Here is a 22,941-nt window from a genome sequence, read left to right on the forward strand (position 1 = left end):
GATAACTGATGACTGAAACATTAATAACTGGAAATTAAAATAACTAAAAATCATCTTTAAAAACTACATTTCCAAAATCACTATGTGGAAAAGATATCTGCACCCCCATGTTCACTGTAGCATTACTTATAATAGCTAAGACACTCTGGAAAGAGCGTAAGTGTCCATTGACAAATAACTGGATTAAAAAAAACGTGATACATACATATACATATACATGTACATATACAATGGAATACTATTCAGCCATATAAAAGGAGGAAATCTGCTATTTGTGACAACATGGATGGACCTTGAAGGCATCATGCTAAATGAAATAAGTCAAAGAAAGACATGCTGTGTGATCACACATATATGGAAAAGGGAGGGAGAAAAGGGAAGAATTCATAAAATGAGAGATCAGATTCATAGTTACCAGAGGTAGGGCAAGTATGATGAAGGTGGTCAAAAAGTACAAACTTCCAATAATAAGATAAATAAGTACTGGGTATGTAATGTACAACATAATGACTATAATAAGCACTCCTGTATGGTATACCTGAAAGCTGCTAAGAGAGTAGATTCTAAAAGTTCTCATTACAAGGGAAGTTTTATTAAAAATTCTATCTATATTGAGATGACAGATGTTAACAAAACTTATTATGGTGATCATTTCACAATATATGTAAGTCAAGTAATTATACTGCCCACCTTGAAACTTATACAGTGCTGCATTGTCAATTATGTCTTAAAAAAACTGAAAGGAAAAAAATGTACGTCAAGGTAATTAAAAAGTAACTTACATATTTGAGATAGAAGAAAGAAGTTTTAAACCAAACCATATGTCAAATTGAAAATACTTTAAAAACAACCATTTATTTAGGCATGGTAACAGAAAAAGTCAAACGCACAGGTTAAAAATTCCCTAATATCCGCAACGTATGATGTGATCAAATGGATACTTCCTGGGAAGAAAATATTCAGGCTAAGCAAAGTATATTTTATAGCAAATAAGAAAAAAATCCACCCTCTTGGCTTTCAAAGTTGAAAAATCTTCAAGAAATACTTTAGTAAATATTACTGAAACAACCAAAAAATAAATGTTTTTTTAAAAAATACCTCCTTTTCTCCCAATCCGACAATCCATAAACCGTTCTATTGTTTCAAATTCCTCTTCCTCGGGTTGAGGAACATCCTCTCCACAGACTTCAAGTAGGTCATCAGAATCTGTTTTCATTTCTTCGTCTTCCTTATAGCTAATATTGACAGTTGCTTGTCGACGAGAGCTTCTTTTATCATTATCATAGTCTTCTTCATCCTCCTCCTCCTCCTCAGATGAATCAATCTGTCTCTTTTTTTGTCCAATAATCTTTTTTCCATTTTTTGACTTAGATCTAGTGAAGACGAGGGGAGAGAGGTGTTTTACAGAAATACTGGCATAAAAACAAGATTTGAGAAACTGTGAGAAAAACAACGAATACCTTCTATAACCAACAATTTTCAGAATCAAACCAAGAACATACTATACTTACCTATTTTGAGGTTTTCTACTTTTAACTTTGTTTTTTGGCTCATAATCAGATTCTGTTTCATCACAACTACTTTTATCTCTTTCTTCTTCAGATTCTGAATCTGAACCAGACTGAGATGGAGATCCTGACCCAGACATCTGCCAATCTTCACTGTATGTAAAATATATAAAGGATGTTATTCATACTTATCATATTGCAAATTATGTCTGATAAGATATAAAAATAATCAGGCTAAATTACATTCCAGCTGATATCAAAAATATTGCTTTCACCATTATAAAAATATTCAAATGTCTATAGAATAAGAAAAATGCTAGAAAATATTCTTCATAGATTTCTCCAACTCCATAGTTTTCTGTTAATTATTTAGTTATACCTCAATGAAAGGCAAATTAAGTGGATCTATTTTGATTATTAGTGTAGATGAAAACACAGTATGTTAATTTGAAGAGTCACAGTGTTTAATTTTGAAAACCTTGTATAATTATTATACTTGCCATTTCAAAAAGAGATTCTAATCCCTTTAATTTTCTGGAGATTGTGACTTTTAAAAACATACTCTTCAAAAATGATTTTTAAAATACAACACATTCATTAAGAAGCTTAAAATAAGGTATAAGAAAATGCAAAAACAAACAAAAAATTCCATCTTAACCAACATTCAATTATTACCTTAACTTTATTACTATTTTTAGTCTATTTAATTCCAATTAACATGTAAAGAAAAAAATATTGGACATATTGTTAATATTCTGCTATAATATAAACTTCAAATGAAAGATACACATTAAGTTCTTACATATACACTACATCCTGTCTCACAGCTGCTGTGCTACTCCATTGCTCTGCATGGCTTGCATCAATTATGACTGTGTTAAGGGTTACAAAAGCAAGCACACATGATAAAATTTGGTTTATGATAAAAAACATAATAGAGAAGCTAATTTTTTTATCTTGAGATTTTTTTTCAGAGTTTGCACAGTAGACAATAGCAATAGCCAGGATATATGGAAGTCTCCGTTTTACATTTTTATAATAAATATTATGATTTTTATATCCAACCAAATCTATCCATCATCCCAAATTACTTTTGTTTTAAAATATTCTTTGCTTGCACCCATGCTAAGTTCAGAAATTACTAACTCAGTGGAAGAGTTACAGTTGATGAGGCACAGTAGTTGAAAATACACTTAGTAAAACAGAAGGCAGATATGAAGAAATCAGCCAGAATGTAGCATAGCAATAAAAGGATAAAAAACATGATACAGTAAGATTCATGGATAGGATGAATGATCCAACAAATATATACAATAGATATGATCCAGTAAGACAGATACAATATATATCTATTAACTGTAGAAACAGAAGATTTACAGAATGGGAAAGAGAAAATGCCTAGAGATACAATGACTGAATTTACAGAAACTAGTAAAACTCATGAATCTTCACATTAAAGAAGCATAAAATAAAGTGCATAAAGTGGGATAAATAAGTAACAAATCCAAAGCTGGATGCACCAAAGTGAAAGTGCAGAATACCCAAGACAAAGAGAAAAATAAGAGACAAGACAATGGAACAATGAGAAACGAGAGGAAAAAAAACTCAGACCATCTAAAATATCGGAACTGAGATCTGAGGTACTCTTAACACTTCCTGGGTCAAGATCTTTAAGAAATTACAGTGAGTTTCTAAATGAGTTCTACAGAAGAAATAAATTTCATGTGCAGATAAATAGTAAGGATAGCTATTAACATCAGAATCACCTAAAATCTATCATCTGTTGGTCCCTACACTCCTATATAGGTTTCTCAAGTTATCAAGATTTTCTGATATTGTGACTAAGAAGATCTTTGAAGTTTAAAAATATATAGGGGAGAGGGGTTATAGGAGATAAATGGTACAAAAAACTCAGGTTGTCACAGAAAGATAAAAGTTAAAAATTAATGGTTTAAATTAACCTAATAAAATGCCATGAACCAAGAAGTTCACTTTTGGCAACAATTGTTCATAAAGGAAGAAATACAAAATCATTAGGATTTTCTTGATATAAAAGTAATCAGTTGAACAAAACAGCATACTCTTTATGCTTTTTCCTTTTGACCTCACTCGATGAGTCATCAGAATCTTCACTGCTAGAAGAATCCTGTAGAGAAAAATATATAAAGTTAATGTTATTAATGATTAGAATTTAACCATAATACATTTTTATTACTTTTATTAACTTTTTATTACTTTACTACTTTTATTACTTTTTATTAACATTCACTTTAATAATAAAGGCTCTTTTTTTCCATGTTATGTTTATACCATTAATTAGCACATAAAGTAATTAATAACATTTTTATTGCAAATATGTAACAGCCAGTGTAATTAGGTAAACATCACAATGCCAGCACTTTGTATAAAATCTTATAATCTACTGGCTCTGGAGACTATTACTGTTGCCTAGTATGGCCTCAAAACGGAATCCTAATTGTTGGTATGTCAAATTTTCATTTAATATTTTTCTTCCTCATCAGGCAGCTTTTGATATACAAATATCCCCCACTCTTTGAAAGTTCAATTTCTACCACTTCACTTTTACAAAAAACCTTCATTGGTACCTGTTTTCACTAACTGAAAAAAATCCAAAGAGAATTTTTACTTTTACAAAAACCGGCAAAAAGCAAAAACAGTGTTCAGCATTTGTTTTGCAGAGAGCTGTTATAGAGGCAGCAAGGACACGGAGCAGCGAGAACAGCACCTCCAAGCTCCTTCCCTGGGAACTACACTCTGCATCTCAGCACTAGCTGCCATAATTCTGAACTGTGTCTGTGAGCATCTGTGCTTTATCTCCGTTTATTCTGCATAACAGTTAGCAAGATGTGTCCTAAGGAAATAGCTTCTTTGCTTTACACCATTTGGATTAGGAAAGGAACACTCTACTTTCGGATAGTTGGGGAAACCTACAGTTCTTCCTGAATGTCTTTGTGCAAACATACCTGCATGTGTGCTCATGTGCACACAGGAACTACATTGTTTACAGTTGCAGCCTTTTCTTTTAAAACCATGTTGAGAATTCTCTTATTAATGTTCTGTACAAATATGACCTAACAGTATGGTATTTCTTCATATATGAGTGCATACATGTGTGTGTTTGTGTATGTGTATTTTCCTAGTAGTCATATTTAGTTTATTCTAGTTTTGCTGTGATGAACAAATGCACACAAATTTCTGTTGTTTGCTTTAGAAACAAGAGGAAATTTGGATAAAAATATGTCTACATTTCAAGGCTATTGATACACATATTTAAATTTAGTTATTTTCCTATCCTTTTAAAACCCTTACTGTTTCTAGTAATTTCATAAATAGCTACCTAAATGATTACATATCATGTCTACTTTTCAGATAAGAGTTTTCACAATGAAAACTCACCTCTTCTGATCCACTATTAGATGAAGCTTGATGTTGCTGCTGCTGCTGCTGCTTCTTGAGCATTGCAGATCTCTGAACAGCCAGAATACTAGGGCTAGATTTCCAAAACTATAATAGAAATATAAACAAGTGAAGAACAAAGTTTTGAGAAAACTGGAAAAAGGTTAATTTATTGAAAAGTAGTACCAACATTTTCACTGCCTCCAAATAATAAATTAAGACTATTTTTCTTACTCACATTATACATAATACAATATTACTGCAATATAATTAAAATAAAATGCTGAGCTTTAGTTGTATATAAATAATTTATGGTGTTTTGAGTTTCACAGACAATCAATCAATATGTTCTTTGGTATTAAGACTATTATTTTCAAAAAAGATGTGATAATATATGACACCAGTGCTACTCAAAGTGAGGTTGCTATTTTTTTTAATTGGTGTGAGGTGAAGATGAAGAGCTTGAGTCAGAATGCAAATCAACTAAGCACAGTTTTAGTTCAACTGACTTTTTGTTTTTGTTTGTTTTTGGTAGCAAGACTTCCTGAATGAAGGAAGCTGTATGTATATTCTGGCCCAAGCATCTTATCATGACTGGTATTCTAAGTAACACTACTGTATACTATTCTGAGATATAGACAAGTTTTAGTAAATCTTGTAATAGCCTTTTTTAAACAGAATGGCCCTTAGCCGATTCTACCATGTATCTTCAAGGAAGCAGAGTTCTATTAAAGTCTCCTATTAGCAATAAAGTATCTCCTCTGAAGACCTTGAAAGTAGAGATCACACTGTAGATTAACAAAAAGACCTCACAAAGCCTTACAGTTTTATCCATGAGACAATCAATGTTTATGCAACAATTTCTGCCTCAAAAAGAGAAAGTTTTGTATGTGTTCATTTTTATATGTGTTACAAAGTTTTGTATAGTTACAAAGTTTTGTATGTGTTCATATAGTTACAGACTGCTTCTCTTCCAAGCCAATCAGTCCACAGATACTGAACCACAAGCATGAGAATCACTTAAAGTGTATTTTAATATTTGAAATCAACATTTTCTAAAAGCTAGATTAAGAATGCTCTAAACTAAAGCTATAAATTTTCCCAAAGTAATACAAGAAATCTACCTTTCATTGGATAGTTTATTTATTACCTCAGCTCCATCAACTTTCGGTGGTTTTGCTTGAACTTTATTTTCTCGGGAATTGTCTGACTCAGACTCTGACTGACTGCCCGATTCGGATCCAGAATCAGAGTCACTGCTACCTGACTGGCTACTGCTTCCATCACTACTGCTTCCAGAACTTGAACCAGATCCAGAGCCTGACGCTGACCCAGAATCATCATCCGACTGGCTACAATTAGAAAATAAACAGATTTCAAACAAAATTCATTAAAAAATTTAGTTTTTCTTAACTCAGCAAAAAGCCCCAGATCATTAAACCTTGTTTAGTTCATATGTCAACTGTCTATAACCAAACAAATAGAAAAGGAATTAATGTTAATCTCTGGTAATAACTGACATACTAGATAGATTTAGTACAGTTTGGGATAAAACACAAGCAATCAGATCACAATCTTCCTCCAAGATAATGAACAAAACCTACCAAGTACAGAATCCTGGGCTAGAAAGTTGGGAAAACAAAAAGTTTAAGCCGCAGTCCCTATCTTTAAAAGGCTATTTGATGTAGTAAACATAAAGAATGAATTCTGTGAAGAAAAGGTTAAATGTGTTAAAAATTCTTATAGCAAAAGGTAGAAAACAAATTAATTTACAGTTTCAACTTGTTTTCAAGTTTACATTTTATGTTCTATCATCTCAGGGGAATGTAAATTATTACCACTAAACTATGATAAAATACAATTTACTAAAAAATAAGATCAGTAATTGCTTCTCTGAGAAAATTATTGACTCTTTTATGGTTCCTTAGTAATAAATCTGAAATAGAAAATTCTCAAATCTTTCTTAGCCTCTATACACACACATGTGAAAGCAATTAATAGTTCAATGAGAATATCTCATTCTCCAGTACTTATTTTCAGTCCAAAGTAGTCTAGAGATGGTCTGTACTAAATAAATGATTGTATAAATTACTATTATCCAAAAGGCCATTTGTTCACTTGGTGTTTCCATTTGAATTGTTGAAAACCAGGGCATTAAATTTTTGAAATGCATGGTAGACTCAGCTTTTGATGTAATTTCATCTGGCTTCATGAGAAACAACCGGTAATATAATATACACCAACACACAGCAAAACTCAAGCTTCAGGTTCTCTTGCTGTAATTTTCAGAAATACCACCAGATGGAGGTATTACTCTAAGAAAATGCTGCAATATCAAAAAGTAATCCCTTTCTAAAAGTAATTTCTCCTTTTCGAGAGCGAGAAGTTTCTACATGGAAACACAGACATAAAAGTTTTCAAGAAGACTTTTGATTCCAAAAGTTAGATATAAATTAAAATGCTTAAGGTGTGAACAAACATATGCCTATTTTTAAAATCTGGGAATCTAGTGGAATATGTTTTTCTACATTTCTATCACAATTTCTACCCTCTAGACACCTGGTTCAAGAACAGCATAGTGTCTTTTAATTAAAAAACAAAAACAAAATTTACCATACTGTATTTTACTTGGATCCCTTGAAATTTCAACAAGAATATCAGAGAAGATATTTTTCCTGACACAATTTTATTTTTCCTTTAACCCACTAGGCAAGAGACGTTTTTCATTTATTCAATAAACCTTACTGAGAACTTTCATTCGTTAGGCACTGGGAAGACTGAGATGAGACAAAGTCCTTACCATTAAAAGAACTTCTAACCTGTTATGGAGAGACAGTCATGTCAACCAATAAATACCACTCTGGGCATATTTAAGATAACTGAACTAGGAGCATGCGCAACACTGAAGATACAAACAAGTCAGGTACAGTAATCGGGGAACATTTAAAGAAAGTGAAGATGAACTAATCCCTTAGGAAAGAAGAATTAAGCAGAGGGGTATCATTTTAACTGCTTACAAGCTTCTTGAGGGTACTGTTTATTTTTCCCAGCATACCTTACACAGGTGGGGCGCTCAGTAAATACCTGAAAAGTAAATGGACGGATGACTGAATTTGGGAACTATCATGAGCCTATATTGTTAATTATATCTTGATTAGTCATGAAGTAGCTAGTCAAAATTCCTTGTTAATAAATCAAAATTCTTAAGTGAATGTAGGAATCTTCCTTTCATACTCTAGGCAAAAGTTGGCTGGAGATAAGCTAACAGCCTGAGCCTAGACTACTCTAAAGGCATATGTTTATTATTAGAATGTCTTCACCTTAGGTATTAAAAGTATAAAGTATTTATTTTATTTGTTTATAGCAGGATTAAGAATAGACAAAGAATTAGTAAGGAATGTTTTATATACTTCCATAGAATGAACTACAGGATATAGTTAGGTAAAAAGAGCAAGATACAAAAGTGTTTATAGTATGCTTCCTTTGTATATGAAGGGGGAAATGCTTACGCATAGTTGCTTATGCTTCTGAAAAAAGCAATAATGGCAGCATAAAACAATTAAATTAAAAATGGTTACCTACAAAGGGAGGGGAAGAAGAAAGTAGAGGGAACAAGGATTGAAATGAGCTGTCAGTTTCTGAACCATGTAAATGCTTTACATAATTTATTTTAAAAGGAAATCCTAACAATTGAGAGAAAATATATATAGGTTCGGGGGCGGGGGGGGGGGAATCTATATTCAGACATAAAATTCTGAGCGAAAATAGGTGAAAAGCCTCTCCCTAATGAAGTAATTCTATTTCAGCCCACTGCTGCATATGCTCTTTCTAGACAGCCACTGCTCATAATGCTCTTTCTAGAATAAAAATTAAACATGGCCTAACTTGAGAAGTTTTCAGTGTTTCTGTAACAAAGGTCAAACACCTATGAGGTGCAGGAATTTGTCTCTGCCAACCTATCTCCAGCCACTTTCCCACATAAACCCTTAGTTTTAGTGATAGCAAACTACTTGTAATTCTCTGAGAGCTAGTTTCTCTTCCCACTTCCTGCTTTTGCATAATTACTTCCCTTTTTTTTCCCCACTATATAATTCCTACTTGAGCCTCACTTCATGGCTACTTCTCCATCAAATCTCTCTTGACTCCAACATTAAATCACCTGAACATTAAATCAGGCTTAAACTCAGCATTCCCACAGCATCCTGTACCTATTACTATCTTGCCCGTACACACATCATATAATAATCACTGTAGTTTTCTGTTTTCTTTTGTTTTTTGGTATCCTACCTTTGGTATTCTACCATATGTTCCTGGAATTCTTACTTGTTCTTTGTATGCTGAGCACTAAATGAAGGGCTCAATATATGTTTGGTGGGTGGATAAATGTCATAAGCAAACAAATCAAAGATATACATGGATACAACGTCTTACATAAAATTCACAAATCGAGTTTGACTATAAAAAATATTTCTAAGCTCCAATTAACATTTTATTTATTTAGGTAGTAATCAATAGCACTGATTTTTTAATACAACATAAGTATCTGTATACCACTTAAGAGTTATTACTTATATTAAACCTCACTAGCCCAACAGTAATAAGGTGGTAGATTATTAAAAACACTGAATTCTTTTCCTCATCTTTCTCAATTTACCAAAAAAAAAAACCCACCATCATGTTTATGGGTACTTTGATAAAATTATAGTTTTCTTAGGGTAAATTAAGTAGAAATACAACATTTAAACATAAAATAGCAATTCAAATTAAAGTTTCTTTTCAAGCTTGTTTCTATGCTCAATTTCAAATATAAACAAGAGAGTAATATAATGAATTACCATTTATCTAACAACCACCTTCGCAATTAACAACTCATACCAATCTTGTTTCAAAGAATCCAGCTTCCCAAAAACACACAATCTCAAACATGTTAAAATTTCATCCATAAATACTTTAGTACTCATATGTAAAAACAAACAAAAAAACTCCTATTTTAAAACATCCACAAAATGAGTATCATTTTTAAAACAAAATCACTTATTCCTTAATGTTAAATATGGTATTATTATTAAATAGTATTAAATATCCAGTTTAGTTTATCTCTTTAGTTGATTTTGTTTCTTCATGGACTGCAAATCCAAACACAGTTCATATACTGCAAATGAATCACGTATTTAAGTCTCTTTCATTAACCTGACAGTTCCCTCTCCTTTTTTTTTCCCCTTGCAATTTATTTTGTAGAATAAGTTAGGCAGTTTTTCCTGCAGACATTTCCTGCTTTCCAGATTTTACTGACTGCATCTCTGTGGTGTTATTTCACAGATTTTTCTGTCCCTTGTATTTCCTGTAAACTGTTCGATCTAGAGGCTCAGATTTAAATTCAGTTCTTCTTGGCAAGAATGTATTTTAAGAGTTGTTGTGGACTTCTATTACAAAAAACAATGTTTGGTTGTCTCTTTTTGTATGAGGTTGTTTGATCTGTGTGTACAGGTTATTTTCAGCCTTATCCTTCCATTATACAGTTCCTCATAACCCCTACAGGGAATTCATCCACTATTTATTTAGAGGCAGTAAAATGGTGATATTATATCATTCTTTATTTACCCATTATATCATTTCTTCACTAGTAGGTGGAATACTTCTTCTATAAGGAGAAAATTTCCCTCACCATATTTGTTAAATTTGAGGTACAGTTCATACAGGAAATGCACTTGCATTTCTTTTCCTTCTTTTCCAGCTTTCAAAATGCTAGCATCCTTTCAAAGTAAGTAGACCAGTAATTTTCTAAGTCTCATTATGAACTCATGCATTTGAAGTTATTTGATGAGTTTTAACAATCCATTATCATTGTTAATGCCCAAATTGTCCCCTCTTTAGCGAACAGGAAACCCTTTACTACTTCCTGAATCCTTTTCACAAGACCTCAAGTCGTCTTTGATAGCTTCCTCACTTTCTGGTCTGATGAGATGAACCACGCTTATCTTATATATTTCTTGCCTCAGACTGTAACTCAGGCATTTCATCAAAAAGCCCTGCTTCTGTTTAAGCTGGAAATTAAATTGCAATCTGAGTACTAGGTGAGCCTATTACTACTGGATTGGTCATTGTTTTTAAGATTTTTTTTTTAATAAGATGAGCTAGGATACGTGTATTTTTAGAGACAATGAATTAAGAATTTACACTGTAATTCCAAGTCAAATTTGTAGGTTTTTTACTTCTCTGATTTTATATTATACCATCACTTGGGTTGAGTTTCTTGGTTCCAAATGACACTAATAAAATTATTTGCTTTATCTTAGAATATACATAACAGTTTCAAAATAGCAATAACATTGATTAACAATGTTAACTAAAAGTTAAGACGTCTTAACTTTTACTTAAGACGTCTTAACTAAGTTAAGATTTCTTCACAATTCTTCTTGGCCTTCAGGAATACTCACCCCTACTATCAAATTACTGCTTTGAAGCCAACTAAAATAGTGATATTTTATTAGTGATATTAGTTTTGATCACCAAATTTCTGTATGGTCACTAATTTTGTTTAATTAGGGTCATTTGCTTTTTTTTCATTTTTAGGAACTGCTTTTTATTCACTTTGATCTAATGTTGCTTTATTATTTACTTGGATCCAACCTGAGCTACCAAAGTTATCATCAAAATCCAGCTTCCATCCTTGTCTCCTCTACACCATGACCTCTCTCCCCCTTCAGAAATTATTTTTTTAAGTTTTTCACTTATTTTCCCTTTTTCAATATAAGCAAATTATGAATAAGAGTATATTTATAGTCCCTTTTCACAAATGATCATTAACATATTTACAATCTTATATAAATGTCATATTATACACACATTGTATCCTGGAGGTCATTCCATAGCAGTGTAGGGATACAGTCCCCTTTCCTTTATGCAACTGCATATACTCCATTTTGTAGATACACCATAGTTTCAACCTGTCCCTCAAAGATGAACCAGTCTTTTGATACCACAAACAATGATACAAAAAAATGACCCTCTGCATATCTTTTTTGTATTTATGGCAGTGTATCTTCTTATTTGCTATTTATCAACCAATGTAAATATATCCCCTTTGAAATTTTAAATTTACAATCACCTAGCACCCAGGTCTTGATTGCTAAATACAAATCCACACTTAAGTAAACTAGAAGTCCTTTGAGAAATGGCAGATTCTAAGGCTGGGACAGGGAAGGCACCAGATGAACCTAAACAAGCTTGCTGTGCCAAAAAGCAAAATACTAAAGAGAAAAGAAGAAAAAACAGGATATGGGAGCCAATTTGAAGGGGCTTCCATCAGCTCAATCTGATTTGAGCATCAAAACAGACAGTAAAGGATTATTGCCTAGTAAATAAAACAGGAATCCTCAAGTCCATGCTTATGATAGGTAGGTAGGTAGAAAGACAGACAGACAGATGGCAGATGACAGGCTGAAAGAATTCTGAATGCCAACTGGTAAATGTGGACAGAGTGGCAGTGTTAGAAAATTACCATTTTGCAATCATCATAGAAAACACTGGTTCAGGCAAAAATCATCAAAAGATGCTAAATCTAGGGGGGAGTTTGATGAGTAAGATATCTACACAGTCTCAAAGTATCTTCTCACAAATTGCTTATTAGCTGTATTAATGGATAAATTAGAAACTACAGTGGAAAAACCAGATATCACCCTGTCCTGGTGATCAAAACTAATATCACCAATAGGGACAGACAGACATTATGAGCCTCCAGATTTGATACCTTTGTGAAAGACATATCATCACTCACACAGTCCTCCAGCCAGGGGATGCAGAGTGCAGGGGATGTATAAATTGCATCAAATCATAAGTAAATATAAGACAAACCTAAATTGAGAAATATATTCTATAAAATAACTAGCCTATAGCCTTCAAAATGCTAATGTCATGAAAGACAAAGAAAGAGAAATTGTTTCAGATTAAAGGAGATTAAAGAGACATGACAGCCAAATCCAATTTTAGACTGAACCCTGTACTGAAAGATGACTGGGATGATTGACCAAACTGGAATACAGAATAAAGATTAAAGTATTATATTAATGTAAATTTTCCTGAATATAATAACTATACAGGGCTTATATAAGGGAATTCCTTGGTTCTTAAAAATATATATACTGAATTTTTAAAAGCATAAATGGATATGATTTTTGCAACCTGCTCTCAAATTATTCAGGAAAAATACATATTACATAAATATCATGTATATAAACATATATGTATAAAAAGAAAGAATAAAAGGGAAATGTGGCAAAAAGCTAAAAATCAGTGCATCCAGGCAGAAGCATATTACAGGAACTATTCTTGCAACTTTTCTGTAATTTGAAATTCTTACAACTTTTCTGTAATTTGAAATTAATTCAAAATTGAAATGTTAATAAACAAAAATAACTTTTTCCAATACCACAAGATTGTGTCACTAATATTCAATATTGTGGTATCTCATATTCAAGTAGTAAAAGGTACAAAGATGAGGAAATTTTAAAGCTGCAGAAGTCAAATGCATATGAAACAGGCAAGTAAGTAAACATTCAGTGGCATGAAAAATAAAATATCTAATATTCAGCCAATAAAATGGCCAAGCTGAATAGGTAAAAATATAAGAACTGCATAAAACTTTTCCTTAAGAGATATGGAAAGATAAAAACACTAAGGAAGGGAAATTAAAGACCAGCTGTATACAACAGCTGCCTCAGAAACTGCTGGTCACCCAACTCAGCATGTCTTCTTTTCCTTAGTAACAGAAATCCCAATGTTATGGTCTACAAAGTATAAAAAAGTGTACAGCAGAAACTCCTTGCAGCTAAAGTATGGCTATTAGCTAAAAGTTCTGACAAATGAAACATAAGCAGAAATGTTGGGTTGTACTTCCCAGAAGGCTACTCAACCGGGCTGACTCAGCTAGGAGATGCTCCCTTTTTTGGCCCTTCTGATTTGCCTTCAAAATTTCCAGCTGTCTGACAGTAGGAAAAGTACTCAAAATTCACATTTGCAAGGTTCTTTTAGTATAAAAGCCAATATTCTTTTCCAATATTCCCAAGGTTATGGTAAGTGAATGTTCTTAATAACCTGAGTGACCATGAAAAATTAATATTCTGTTCAGTAAGACATTAAATCCATTTTTAAATTGTTTTATTCAAGTTAAGTTTTTAGGAGCTTTAGTGCAGCTATCATGAATGGTTTACTTCCTCATGAGTTCCACATAACTAAAATGTTATGATTCTGTATGTATGGATTGGCTCTGAGAAATGCTTTTCAAATTCTAACAAACATCAAGATGACCATCCCTCTCCAAGTTTTCAATTACATATGCCTTGGCCCCATCTCATAGCCTCTGGTGAAGCTAGTACCTTGAGTTTTAATGACTCACTTTTGTTCTTGGGATAAAATGACTAAAATCTGATCTCTGCCTACCTCTCCAATTTATCTTAAATGTCTCTATTCTGCACCCTAGTCTCACTAACCTCCTTTAGCCCTTGAATTTGCCATGCTTTCTCACCTCACAGCCTTGGTATAAAGCAATTCTCCCTACCTGGAAAACTTGTTAATCTTCATCCCACCTTCTTCCCTAGTTCTAGACCTCTTCCCCCAAACTACATTAGACATCTAGCATGGTATCTGGCACTTAGTGTATGCTTAAAATAAACTAGTATGAGCACAGGGGTGTTTTACTTAACAACTGTATCCCTACTTTCTAGCACTCTACCTGACATATTCTGAAAATATATTTGTGAATTAATAAATGGCTAATACTACCTCCTCATTACTTTTATTCAAAAACACCATAAGCCTAAATCTTCCACAGAAATTTTCTTGTTCTTACTCCTGGCTTCTCTGCCTCTACTTTTCTCATTTGGGTTTTTTCTTCCTCCAAGTCATCTAACTTAAAACTGTTTTGGAGAAAATAATTTTAAGAAGAAATTTTTTCTTCCTTTTTTTTTATTTTGAATAATCAGACGATCTGAAAACACCAGGTCCACTTCCCACATGGTCACAATTGTCTATATCTAAGTAGCACTGGTTCCTTTTGATGAAGGATATGACCTCCAATTCACCAGTCGCCTCCCCTAAACAAATGTCTTATACCTGGACAGCTTCATTCATTTATGTTATCTGTTTGGCCCTTATGGCTCCTTTTCTCATTTATACTCCAATTAAGACAAAATTTTTAATCTCTCTTTATAGCTTTCAAAATATTTTGGTAAAACGAATTCCATTTTATCCTCACCACGAAAAAATGTCCTTGAAGGCACATATAGGGAGACTTCATAAACTGTTTTCAGAGAAGACAACCCTTCTAAGGTCCCAGCTTTAAGGAGACTTAATTCTGTAGTCAAATACTAAGTTCCAGTCCCAATCCCAGCACCCTGGGGCCCCTTCCAAATATCCTACGTTGTCCTGTTTGCTCAGAGCTTACTGCTCTGACTTTGAGTTCCGTTCTGTTCCTGGCACATCAAAGTTTTCTCTAAAGTTCAGCTGCACATCTACTTTTTTCTCCTTTGCTCTATATTATTTAGCATTTTCACGTGTTTGTGGGTAGGAAGTGCTTCAGAGTGAGAGTCTATGTTAGCTCAGCCCAGCCTATAACAGAATTGCAAGACCTCCTTTCTCTATACTCAACTTTCCACTCTTATCAGTCCTTTGAACTAAAGAAAACACTACTACCTATACTGAGTACTTGAAAATGATGTACTCTCAAGTGAATAAACAAAGATTCTTCTATGTTACAGGAAAAACATGCTTTTTTATCACAGGAATTGGAAACTAGCCTGCAATGGAACATAAAGAAAGAATGAATAAAATAATGACCTTCTAAGAAAGTGGTAGCAACGGACAGCTGCTTTCCTTACCACCAGATTGCCAACAGAAGAAACTGGCCCTGATAAATCTTGGAATAGATTGAAAAGTCAAAAGAAAGTAATACTGAAGTGGGTGTAGAAGTACTGAGGAGGAATGAAAGGAACATCTCAAAACAGTAGCACTAACGAAGAAGAAAAAAACACTGTGTATTTAAACATCATATGTAAGTTAGACTACCTTTATCAAAGGCTTAAATCGACGATTTCATTTTAAAAACATATCCATTTGTTTACTTCTTTACTTCCTAATATGTAAAGATTTTCTTTCTAATATATCACATTTCCGTAATTTTTCTTTCCTTTTTTTAAACTGGTAGAATTTAGATGAATTAGACTCTGGAGAGAAGGAGGGGAAGAGAAGTTATAGGATACACTGATAAAAGGTAAACTGATTTTATTATAATAGAGGCTTGTGTGCCTGACAATTACAGTAATAACTTATTTATTATATTACAATAAATAGGACTGTATTTGCAATCAAAGAACTGTATTTACTGTTCTAAAGAACAAGCATATTGCACTAAATTCTCACTTTACGCCTTGCTCCCTTCCTCCTTAACTACTGCTTAATTGTCAATACCATTCAAAAGGACTTCTTTGAGGGAGTTTTTGAAAGAATTTTTTGACAGACATTTGTGGGGAAATTCGGGACTAACTTGATGGTGTTCTGAAATTCAACTGACTTATTTTCTCCTCCCCTCCTAGCCCTTTTGTCTCATTGTATGTATATATTTACACCCATTAGATAAGCCTCAGGTTTCTACCACATGGAAATAATAAACATACTTAAGGATTACTGTGAAGATTTAAAAAAATGTAAAGCATATTATCTGACATATACTAGGAGCTCAATATTAATAGCTATTAGAATTTTAAAAACTGATTTTTTTCTCCTGAGTTCAAGATCAGAATCATTACTTCAAAATTTGCGTTAGGTGTTCTTTGGACTGTCATAAGTATAAATATATAAAATGTCTATGCATAAAACCTGTAGAAATACTAACAATTTCAAAACAAACTAATAAAAAAAGGAAGACTTGGTGATTACTAACTAGTGCTATGTGCCAAACACTGGGTTCTCATCTAATCCTTTCATTTTCATATAATAAATAAACAAGCTGAGGTTCAGAGAAGGCTAAGTGAAGAAAACAAACACTAATATTATGAAGAATTGAAAGAAAATTCAGAAAAATGAAAGCCACTAATTTCTTAGGATGATAGGAGTGATTTATTTTTAATATCCCTTGATGTTGTGCCATATGAATGTTGTCTACTTGCCCCTCCCCACTCACCCAGTATCCACTGTGCTTGCCCCTTGGTATTACATAACTGGCACTCCAGTTTTAAATGGCACATGCCAACCTAGCTAAAGATTAGATTTCCCAGCATCTCTTTCAGCTAGGTGTGGCCATGTGAACAGGTTTTGGCCAATGGATTATGGCTAGAAGTGATGTGAAATTTCTACATCTTCACCTTAAACATTAACTGGCTTGCCTTAAATCCTCCCCATTCCCATTTTCTTCCTGTTGACTGAAGATGGCAACCACTGGAGCAATAGAAGCCACATGTTACAGATAACAAAGCTGTCCTACTAGCCAGAGTACCTGGATAACCTCAAGAGGTAGAGCTCACTTACCTGATAATGAAAAGAAGTAACTATTGGACTCTAGTATATATGGCACCTTAATTGGTTCTCTAACTGATATGCTATAATAATGTTTTTGCAATAAACACTTTTGAAATAACAAGTTTTATACATATGTAATTTGAATTTGTTTGCTCATCTCTTCAACTAACAAGTATTGAACAAGAGTTTCTAGCAGGGACAAAATGCCATGGGAAAAGTAAAACTTGTGAGAATCAAAGATATAAGGATGATGATAAAAAAAAAAGGAAAAAAAGACATAAGGATGGATCTGCTGTTGATTGAGGAACCGGAGGTAGGGCAAATGAAATTAGGCACAAGGCTTCATGGAGGGAGTAATTTTAGAGCTGGGTATTGGTGTATTCCCCACACTTTCCCTCTAGAAAACACTTCTTCTCTGAGGCAACTGATAAAACTTCTCACTCTTTAAGATTACTCAAAAATATCCTATCCTTCATGTAACTTTCTCCAATTTCTCTAGGGACAGGTCATTGTTCCAGCCCATGTGTTCACAATATTTTGCTCATATGTTACTAATAATTCCTTCACAATATTACAAATTATGCTTATACATGTATCTCTCTTCTAACTACATCCTGGAATTCATTAACTTGGGGCCTTTAGTTATTTTTATAGACCATTATCCACTTCAACAGGGCTAGAGAAACAATATGGAAATTAGCAGGTACTGAGTACTTACAATTAAAAAAAAATACAAATTAGTGGTCAAAGGCAATGGCTTTTAAACTTTTTGGATGACTTAAATAATAAATACATTTTATATCATGATGTAGTATACACATGCACACATGTAACGTAACAAAAGTTTGATGAAGTAATACTCTACAAAAGGAACACTATTAGTTTACATTATTCTCTTTCATTAAAAAAAATTCAGTTATGGTCCTCTAAGGTGTTGCAACTCACTATTTAAAATATATTAGCATAGAAGCAGTCACTTAGAAAATGAGAAGGGTTCAGCTAGATGATAACTAAGATCAGATCACCTTCAAATTCTATAAAATTACACTGTATTAAAATTTGTTATCCTTATCTTTCACTACAGGCTATAAAATAACTATCAAAGGTTTGAGAAAATCTGGAAAGTATTCATCCTCATGGGTCTGAAAACCAGTTACTGCCTTTGTTAGGAACTAAAGAACACACACAACAGCTCCTTTTAGCATTCTAAATTACCAATCCAATGCAAAATTCTATCATAAACTTCTTAAAGTACAGTATTATTCTTAAAGTCTCTAACTGAATAAATGAGAATAAAACTGCTAGAAATAGATGCTAAGAAAGGTAACATTTAGCAAGACTAATTTCAAAGATGACTGGGTTTAGTCATGCTGAATCTGAGGTAAAGGCAGTAAACTCAGAAGTTTCTCTAATAAGCATTCAGGGAATCAGATGAGAAATAAGGACTACGTATACATACACTTCAAAGTTACTTAACAAGTTTCATAAAACATGTATGAAATTTGTTATAATATCAATGATATGATAAAACCCTCTAATTCTATTATTTATAATTATAACAAGTAGGCAAAACTTAACGTTTATATTTTTTCCCCATTAGTATTACCTATCATGCGGAAGTCTAACACATGTAGAAATTATATAATGTTTCAAAACAATCCACAAAGTAATTGAGGGGAGGAGTAGTAGGTAGGATTTACAGATTAAACTAGATTGACCATGAGATGAAATATGTTGAAACTAGATGACATATACACGAGGGTTCACTTTATTATCGTCACTACTTTTGCATATGTTTGAAATTATCCATAATTTTAAAATGAGCACAAAGAATAAAATAAATGTCTACATTTAAAAGTTCAATCTTTAAAAGATTAATCATTTGATTAATTTGCTTTTTTAAAAAGGTTTTTTAAATACTTATATGCTTTTAAATTACTTTAATGAATACTCTCACAAGAAAACAAAGTTCCCAGCGCTATATATTTTACTTTCTAACAAAATTATTTGTAATTTGGTATTCATCACAGTCTGCAGATACCCATGACAGTGTGCTGCACATAAGAACCTGCATCTACCGTGTCATTTACTGAAAAAAAAAAGTGAAATGATCAATGTAGCACAGTATGACTGAGATAAACTACTGTACACTAGGTCAAACCTTTGGTATAAAATACATGCTAAAACTGGAATAAGGAGATTATTTACATTTTCAGCTCTCATGTACCCCTAATTGTAATTCTTTTCTTATAAAATTTCCTTTCAGATCAAACTTCTTCCTTTTATTAATGTAATTCAGGATTTAGTAATTTAGAACTGGAAATACTATAGTATTTGCATCAGATGGCAATCATCATATTATAATCTACCTTAAGCACAAAAACAAGAACAGCCTTCTTTGAGGGAATTTAGACTAACTCCACTCTTTTCCAATGGCCCCAATCCTTTACATATAAACTCTTCAGCATAATGTATTGCCTTCTAACATCATTTTTCCTCAGTATAAAAAATTATTCTTTGCTTTTTGCCTAAGCCTGTCAAAACACCTCACCACCATAAAAGCCACATTACAAGGACTTTTAACATGCGTAAAATTTAAGGCTACCCGAGGTTTTAAATGATCTCTCAAAAACAAACAAAAAAAAGCACAAAATTTCATTCTGATATTGGGTTTGATACAGAGATTAACCATCTGTCTTATGATCAACTTTCCTTGTCTCCTACCTTTGAACTGCTGCAGACTGTATCTCTCTGTATTTACCATACCCACCTGATACTCAGACATTAAAGGTTTAGGTCTCTTTCTTGATTTTAAGTTTTAGAGAATAATCTCAAATTTTAGCATCTTATGATATTCATTACATAGTAGTTGCTCAATCATCTAAATAACTATCTGAGGACAGAGAACTGTATTTCTAAAAGCAGTGAGATGTGAAACAGCTAATGAAAATGGTTTTCATTGAGAAAAGTGCTCCCCACTATTTTTGTGCCTTATGCCACAGCTCTGATAGATACTGTAGACAGTGGATCCCATAAGCCAGTACTGTTTAGCCAGAACTTTGTGTGTCTCTGTATTTTAACCTCAATAACTGAAATCTCAATCTATCCACACCAAAGCAACTTTCAAATTCAGTTTAACATTTATTTAAAGTTGAATTCTTAGCAGTCACCTCATATCACAATGACAGATAATATACTCCTAATTATAAGCAGCAATTTTCTCCGTCATTAATACACAAGAACTTGATTCTGGTACAAGAGATTCCTAGAGTCTCTCTCTGAAACCAGTGGGTCTGACCAGTCCATTTACATGGGTAATATACTCTCCCATGGGTATCTCTTAATACACGTAGTGTTTATTCAGCTATGCTTCCTTTTTTCCTCCTTCCTCCACCTGGGACTAAACCATCCAAAATTTCAGTATGACACTAAACAAACCTCAGGGTAAAGAACTGCTAAACTAAGATGTCCAACACATTCTCTGCACTAGGGAACTTGTACTTCTTTTACTGGGGGACTATGAATCCTGTGAAAACCTTCCTCTCCATCATGTTTCTCAATATACACCATTTGTTCTTCTTTTCTTTCCAAACCACATCATTTCTGATCATTAAGATTACAAAAGTTCAAAAACTCCATGAAGACTTCCCATATAGCCCATTACCTCACTCCAGTAATTTGCCCAATTCCATTTTCTTTCACCTCACCTGAATGCCTATACAACCCCATGAGTTTGAGCATAGTCACTTGATTGTGTACTTAAACTTGGCTATTCCATTATCACCTCTAGATCAAAATAATCTTTCTGCAACTTAATTTATAATTTCAAAACATGGCAAGATACTGAATGACTCCAGGTAAATAGTTTCATATATATTCATATAAATTTAATATGCCTATACATTTCCGTGGGAATTTTGTTAAAATGAAAATTCTGATTCAGTAGATCTGGGACACAGAGGGCAACTTTTAGGGTAACGTAATCATTCTGTACAGTACTGGGGTGGAGGATAAATGATTCTATGCATTTGTCAAAACCCATGAAACTGTATATCACAGAGTAAATGTAATATATACAAGTTTAAAACATAAACCCATGTGACTGAGGATCCCAGGATAGAATGCAAACTGATATATGAATCTAACTATTACAAACTTATGACATAACCACACTGAAGGGGATGAGGGGAAGAAAGCTACCTCAAGTAACTTTGGAAATCAGTGTTCTGACTAGAAACCATAAGGCTAAATATAATAGGAACTGTACACTGTACATAGACACTGTATTTTAGTTGGTAAATCTGTTTCTTCTGGGAGTATAGTCTAAAAATTCTGAAACTACTTTACTTGTATACTGAGGTTGGAGTACATGCATGGTGGATGGCAGATGGTGGGAGCCAAGTTTCTCTCTATTAGAGATGGAAGTTATGAAGGTACAAGAAAGGAAGATTAGGATGAATCCTGTAGTATAGGATTAGAATTGGAGACAACAGTACTAATTCATGTTTACCCTAATATGCACACAGGTGGGGGCTTCCCTGGTGGCACAGTGGTTAAGAATCTGCCTGCCAATGCAGGGGACATGGGTTCGAGCCCTGGTCCGGGAAGATCCCACATGCCATGGAGCAACTAAGCCCGTGAGCCATAACTACTGAGCCTGTGCTGTAGAGCCCACGAGCCACAACTACTGAGCCTATGCGCCGCAACTACTGACGCCCGTGTGCCTAGAGCCCGTGCACCACAATGAGAAGCCTGCGCACCACAACGAAGAGTAGCCCCTGCTCACCGCAGCTAAAGAGAGCCCGCGTGCAGCAACGAGGACCCAACGCAGCCAAAAATAAACAAACAAATAAATAAAATTTTAAAAAATGCACACAGATGGACAGACACAGAAACAACTATAGATACACATGGTTTAGTATATATAAACATCTATAGATTGATATAACTCTGTCTACTGAGAGGACTTCGAAGCAGTGACACCTGAGTAGCAACCCAGCACCCAAATCTTGGTTTCTAATTACCCTTTTCTCCAATAAAAGAAACCAGCCAGGGCTCTTTGGAGAAATGGTTGATTCTAGGGCAAAAGAATGGGAGGGTGTAAAAAGAACACAGAAGCCAACTTGAAAGCGTTCCCAATGGGCAAGACTAAAACAATTTGAACAATAAAATTAACCTACTGGATTATAACCCAAAGAATAAAATATACATAATAAGTCCGTGCTTATATAAGTGAATGACAGAATTAATGAGGGAGAAGTTATTTCTTTATAGAAGAATTCCATTTAATATTATGTAGTTACTCCCTCCCAGCAGGAGACAGAACTTAATTCCCACCCATGCCACCACACACATCCCTTGAGAGTGGGCTAGACATAGTGACTTACTTCCAAAGAATACACTATGGAAAGAGAAAAACAGTAACTTTATAGTGGAGAAACCTGGCAAATACTACCTTGGTCAAATGATAAAGGTTAACATCATCAGTAATGTCAAGTGGATATTC

General features: G+C 33.5%; 1 protein-coding gene across 4 annotated transcripts in view; it reads right to left on the reverse strand.

The window, feature by feature from the left end:
- Window positions 1–22,941, reverse strand: part of CHD1 (chromodomain helicase DNA binding protein 1) — a 75,714-nt gene that overhangs the window by 42,990 nt on the left and 9,783 nt on the right. For all 4 annotated transcript variants that reach the window (XM_029216173.1, XM_029216174.1, XM_029216175.1 and 1 more), the window contains 5 exons: window positions 6,076–6,277; window positions 4,926–5,033; window positions 3,590–3,654; window positions 1,512–1,661; window positions 1,099–1,373 (listed from right to left, as the gene is read on the reverse strand). In XM_029216173.1, coding sequence (XP_029072006.1) covers window positions 1,099–1,373; window positions 1,512–1,661; window positions 3,590–3,654; window positions 4,926–5,033; window positions 6,076–6,277 — 800 coding nt within the window. The remainder of the gene's footprint in view (window positions 1–1,098; window positions 1,374–1,511; window positions 1,662–3,589; window positions 3,655–4,925; window positions 5,034–6,075; window positions 6,278–22,941) is intronic.

The sequence above is a fragment of the Monodon monoceros genome, unplaced genomic scaffold, assembly GCF_005190385.1.
Source record: "Monodon monoceros isolate NGI ecotype Baffin Bay Population unplaced genomic scaffold, NGI_Narwhal_1 Super_Scaffold_12, whole genome shotgun sequence".
Lineage (NCBI taxonomy): Eukaryota > Metazoa > Chordata > Mammalia > Artiodactyla > Monodontidae > Monodon > Monodon monoceros.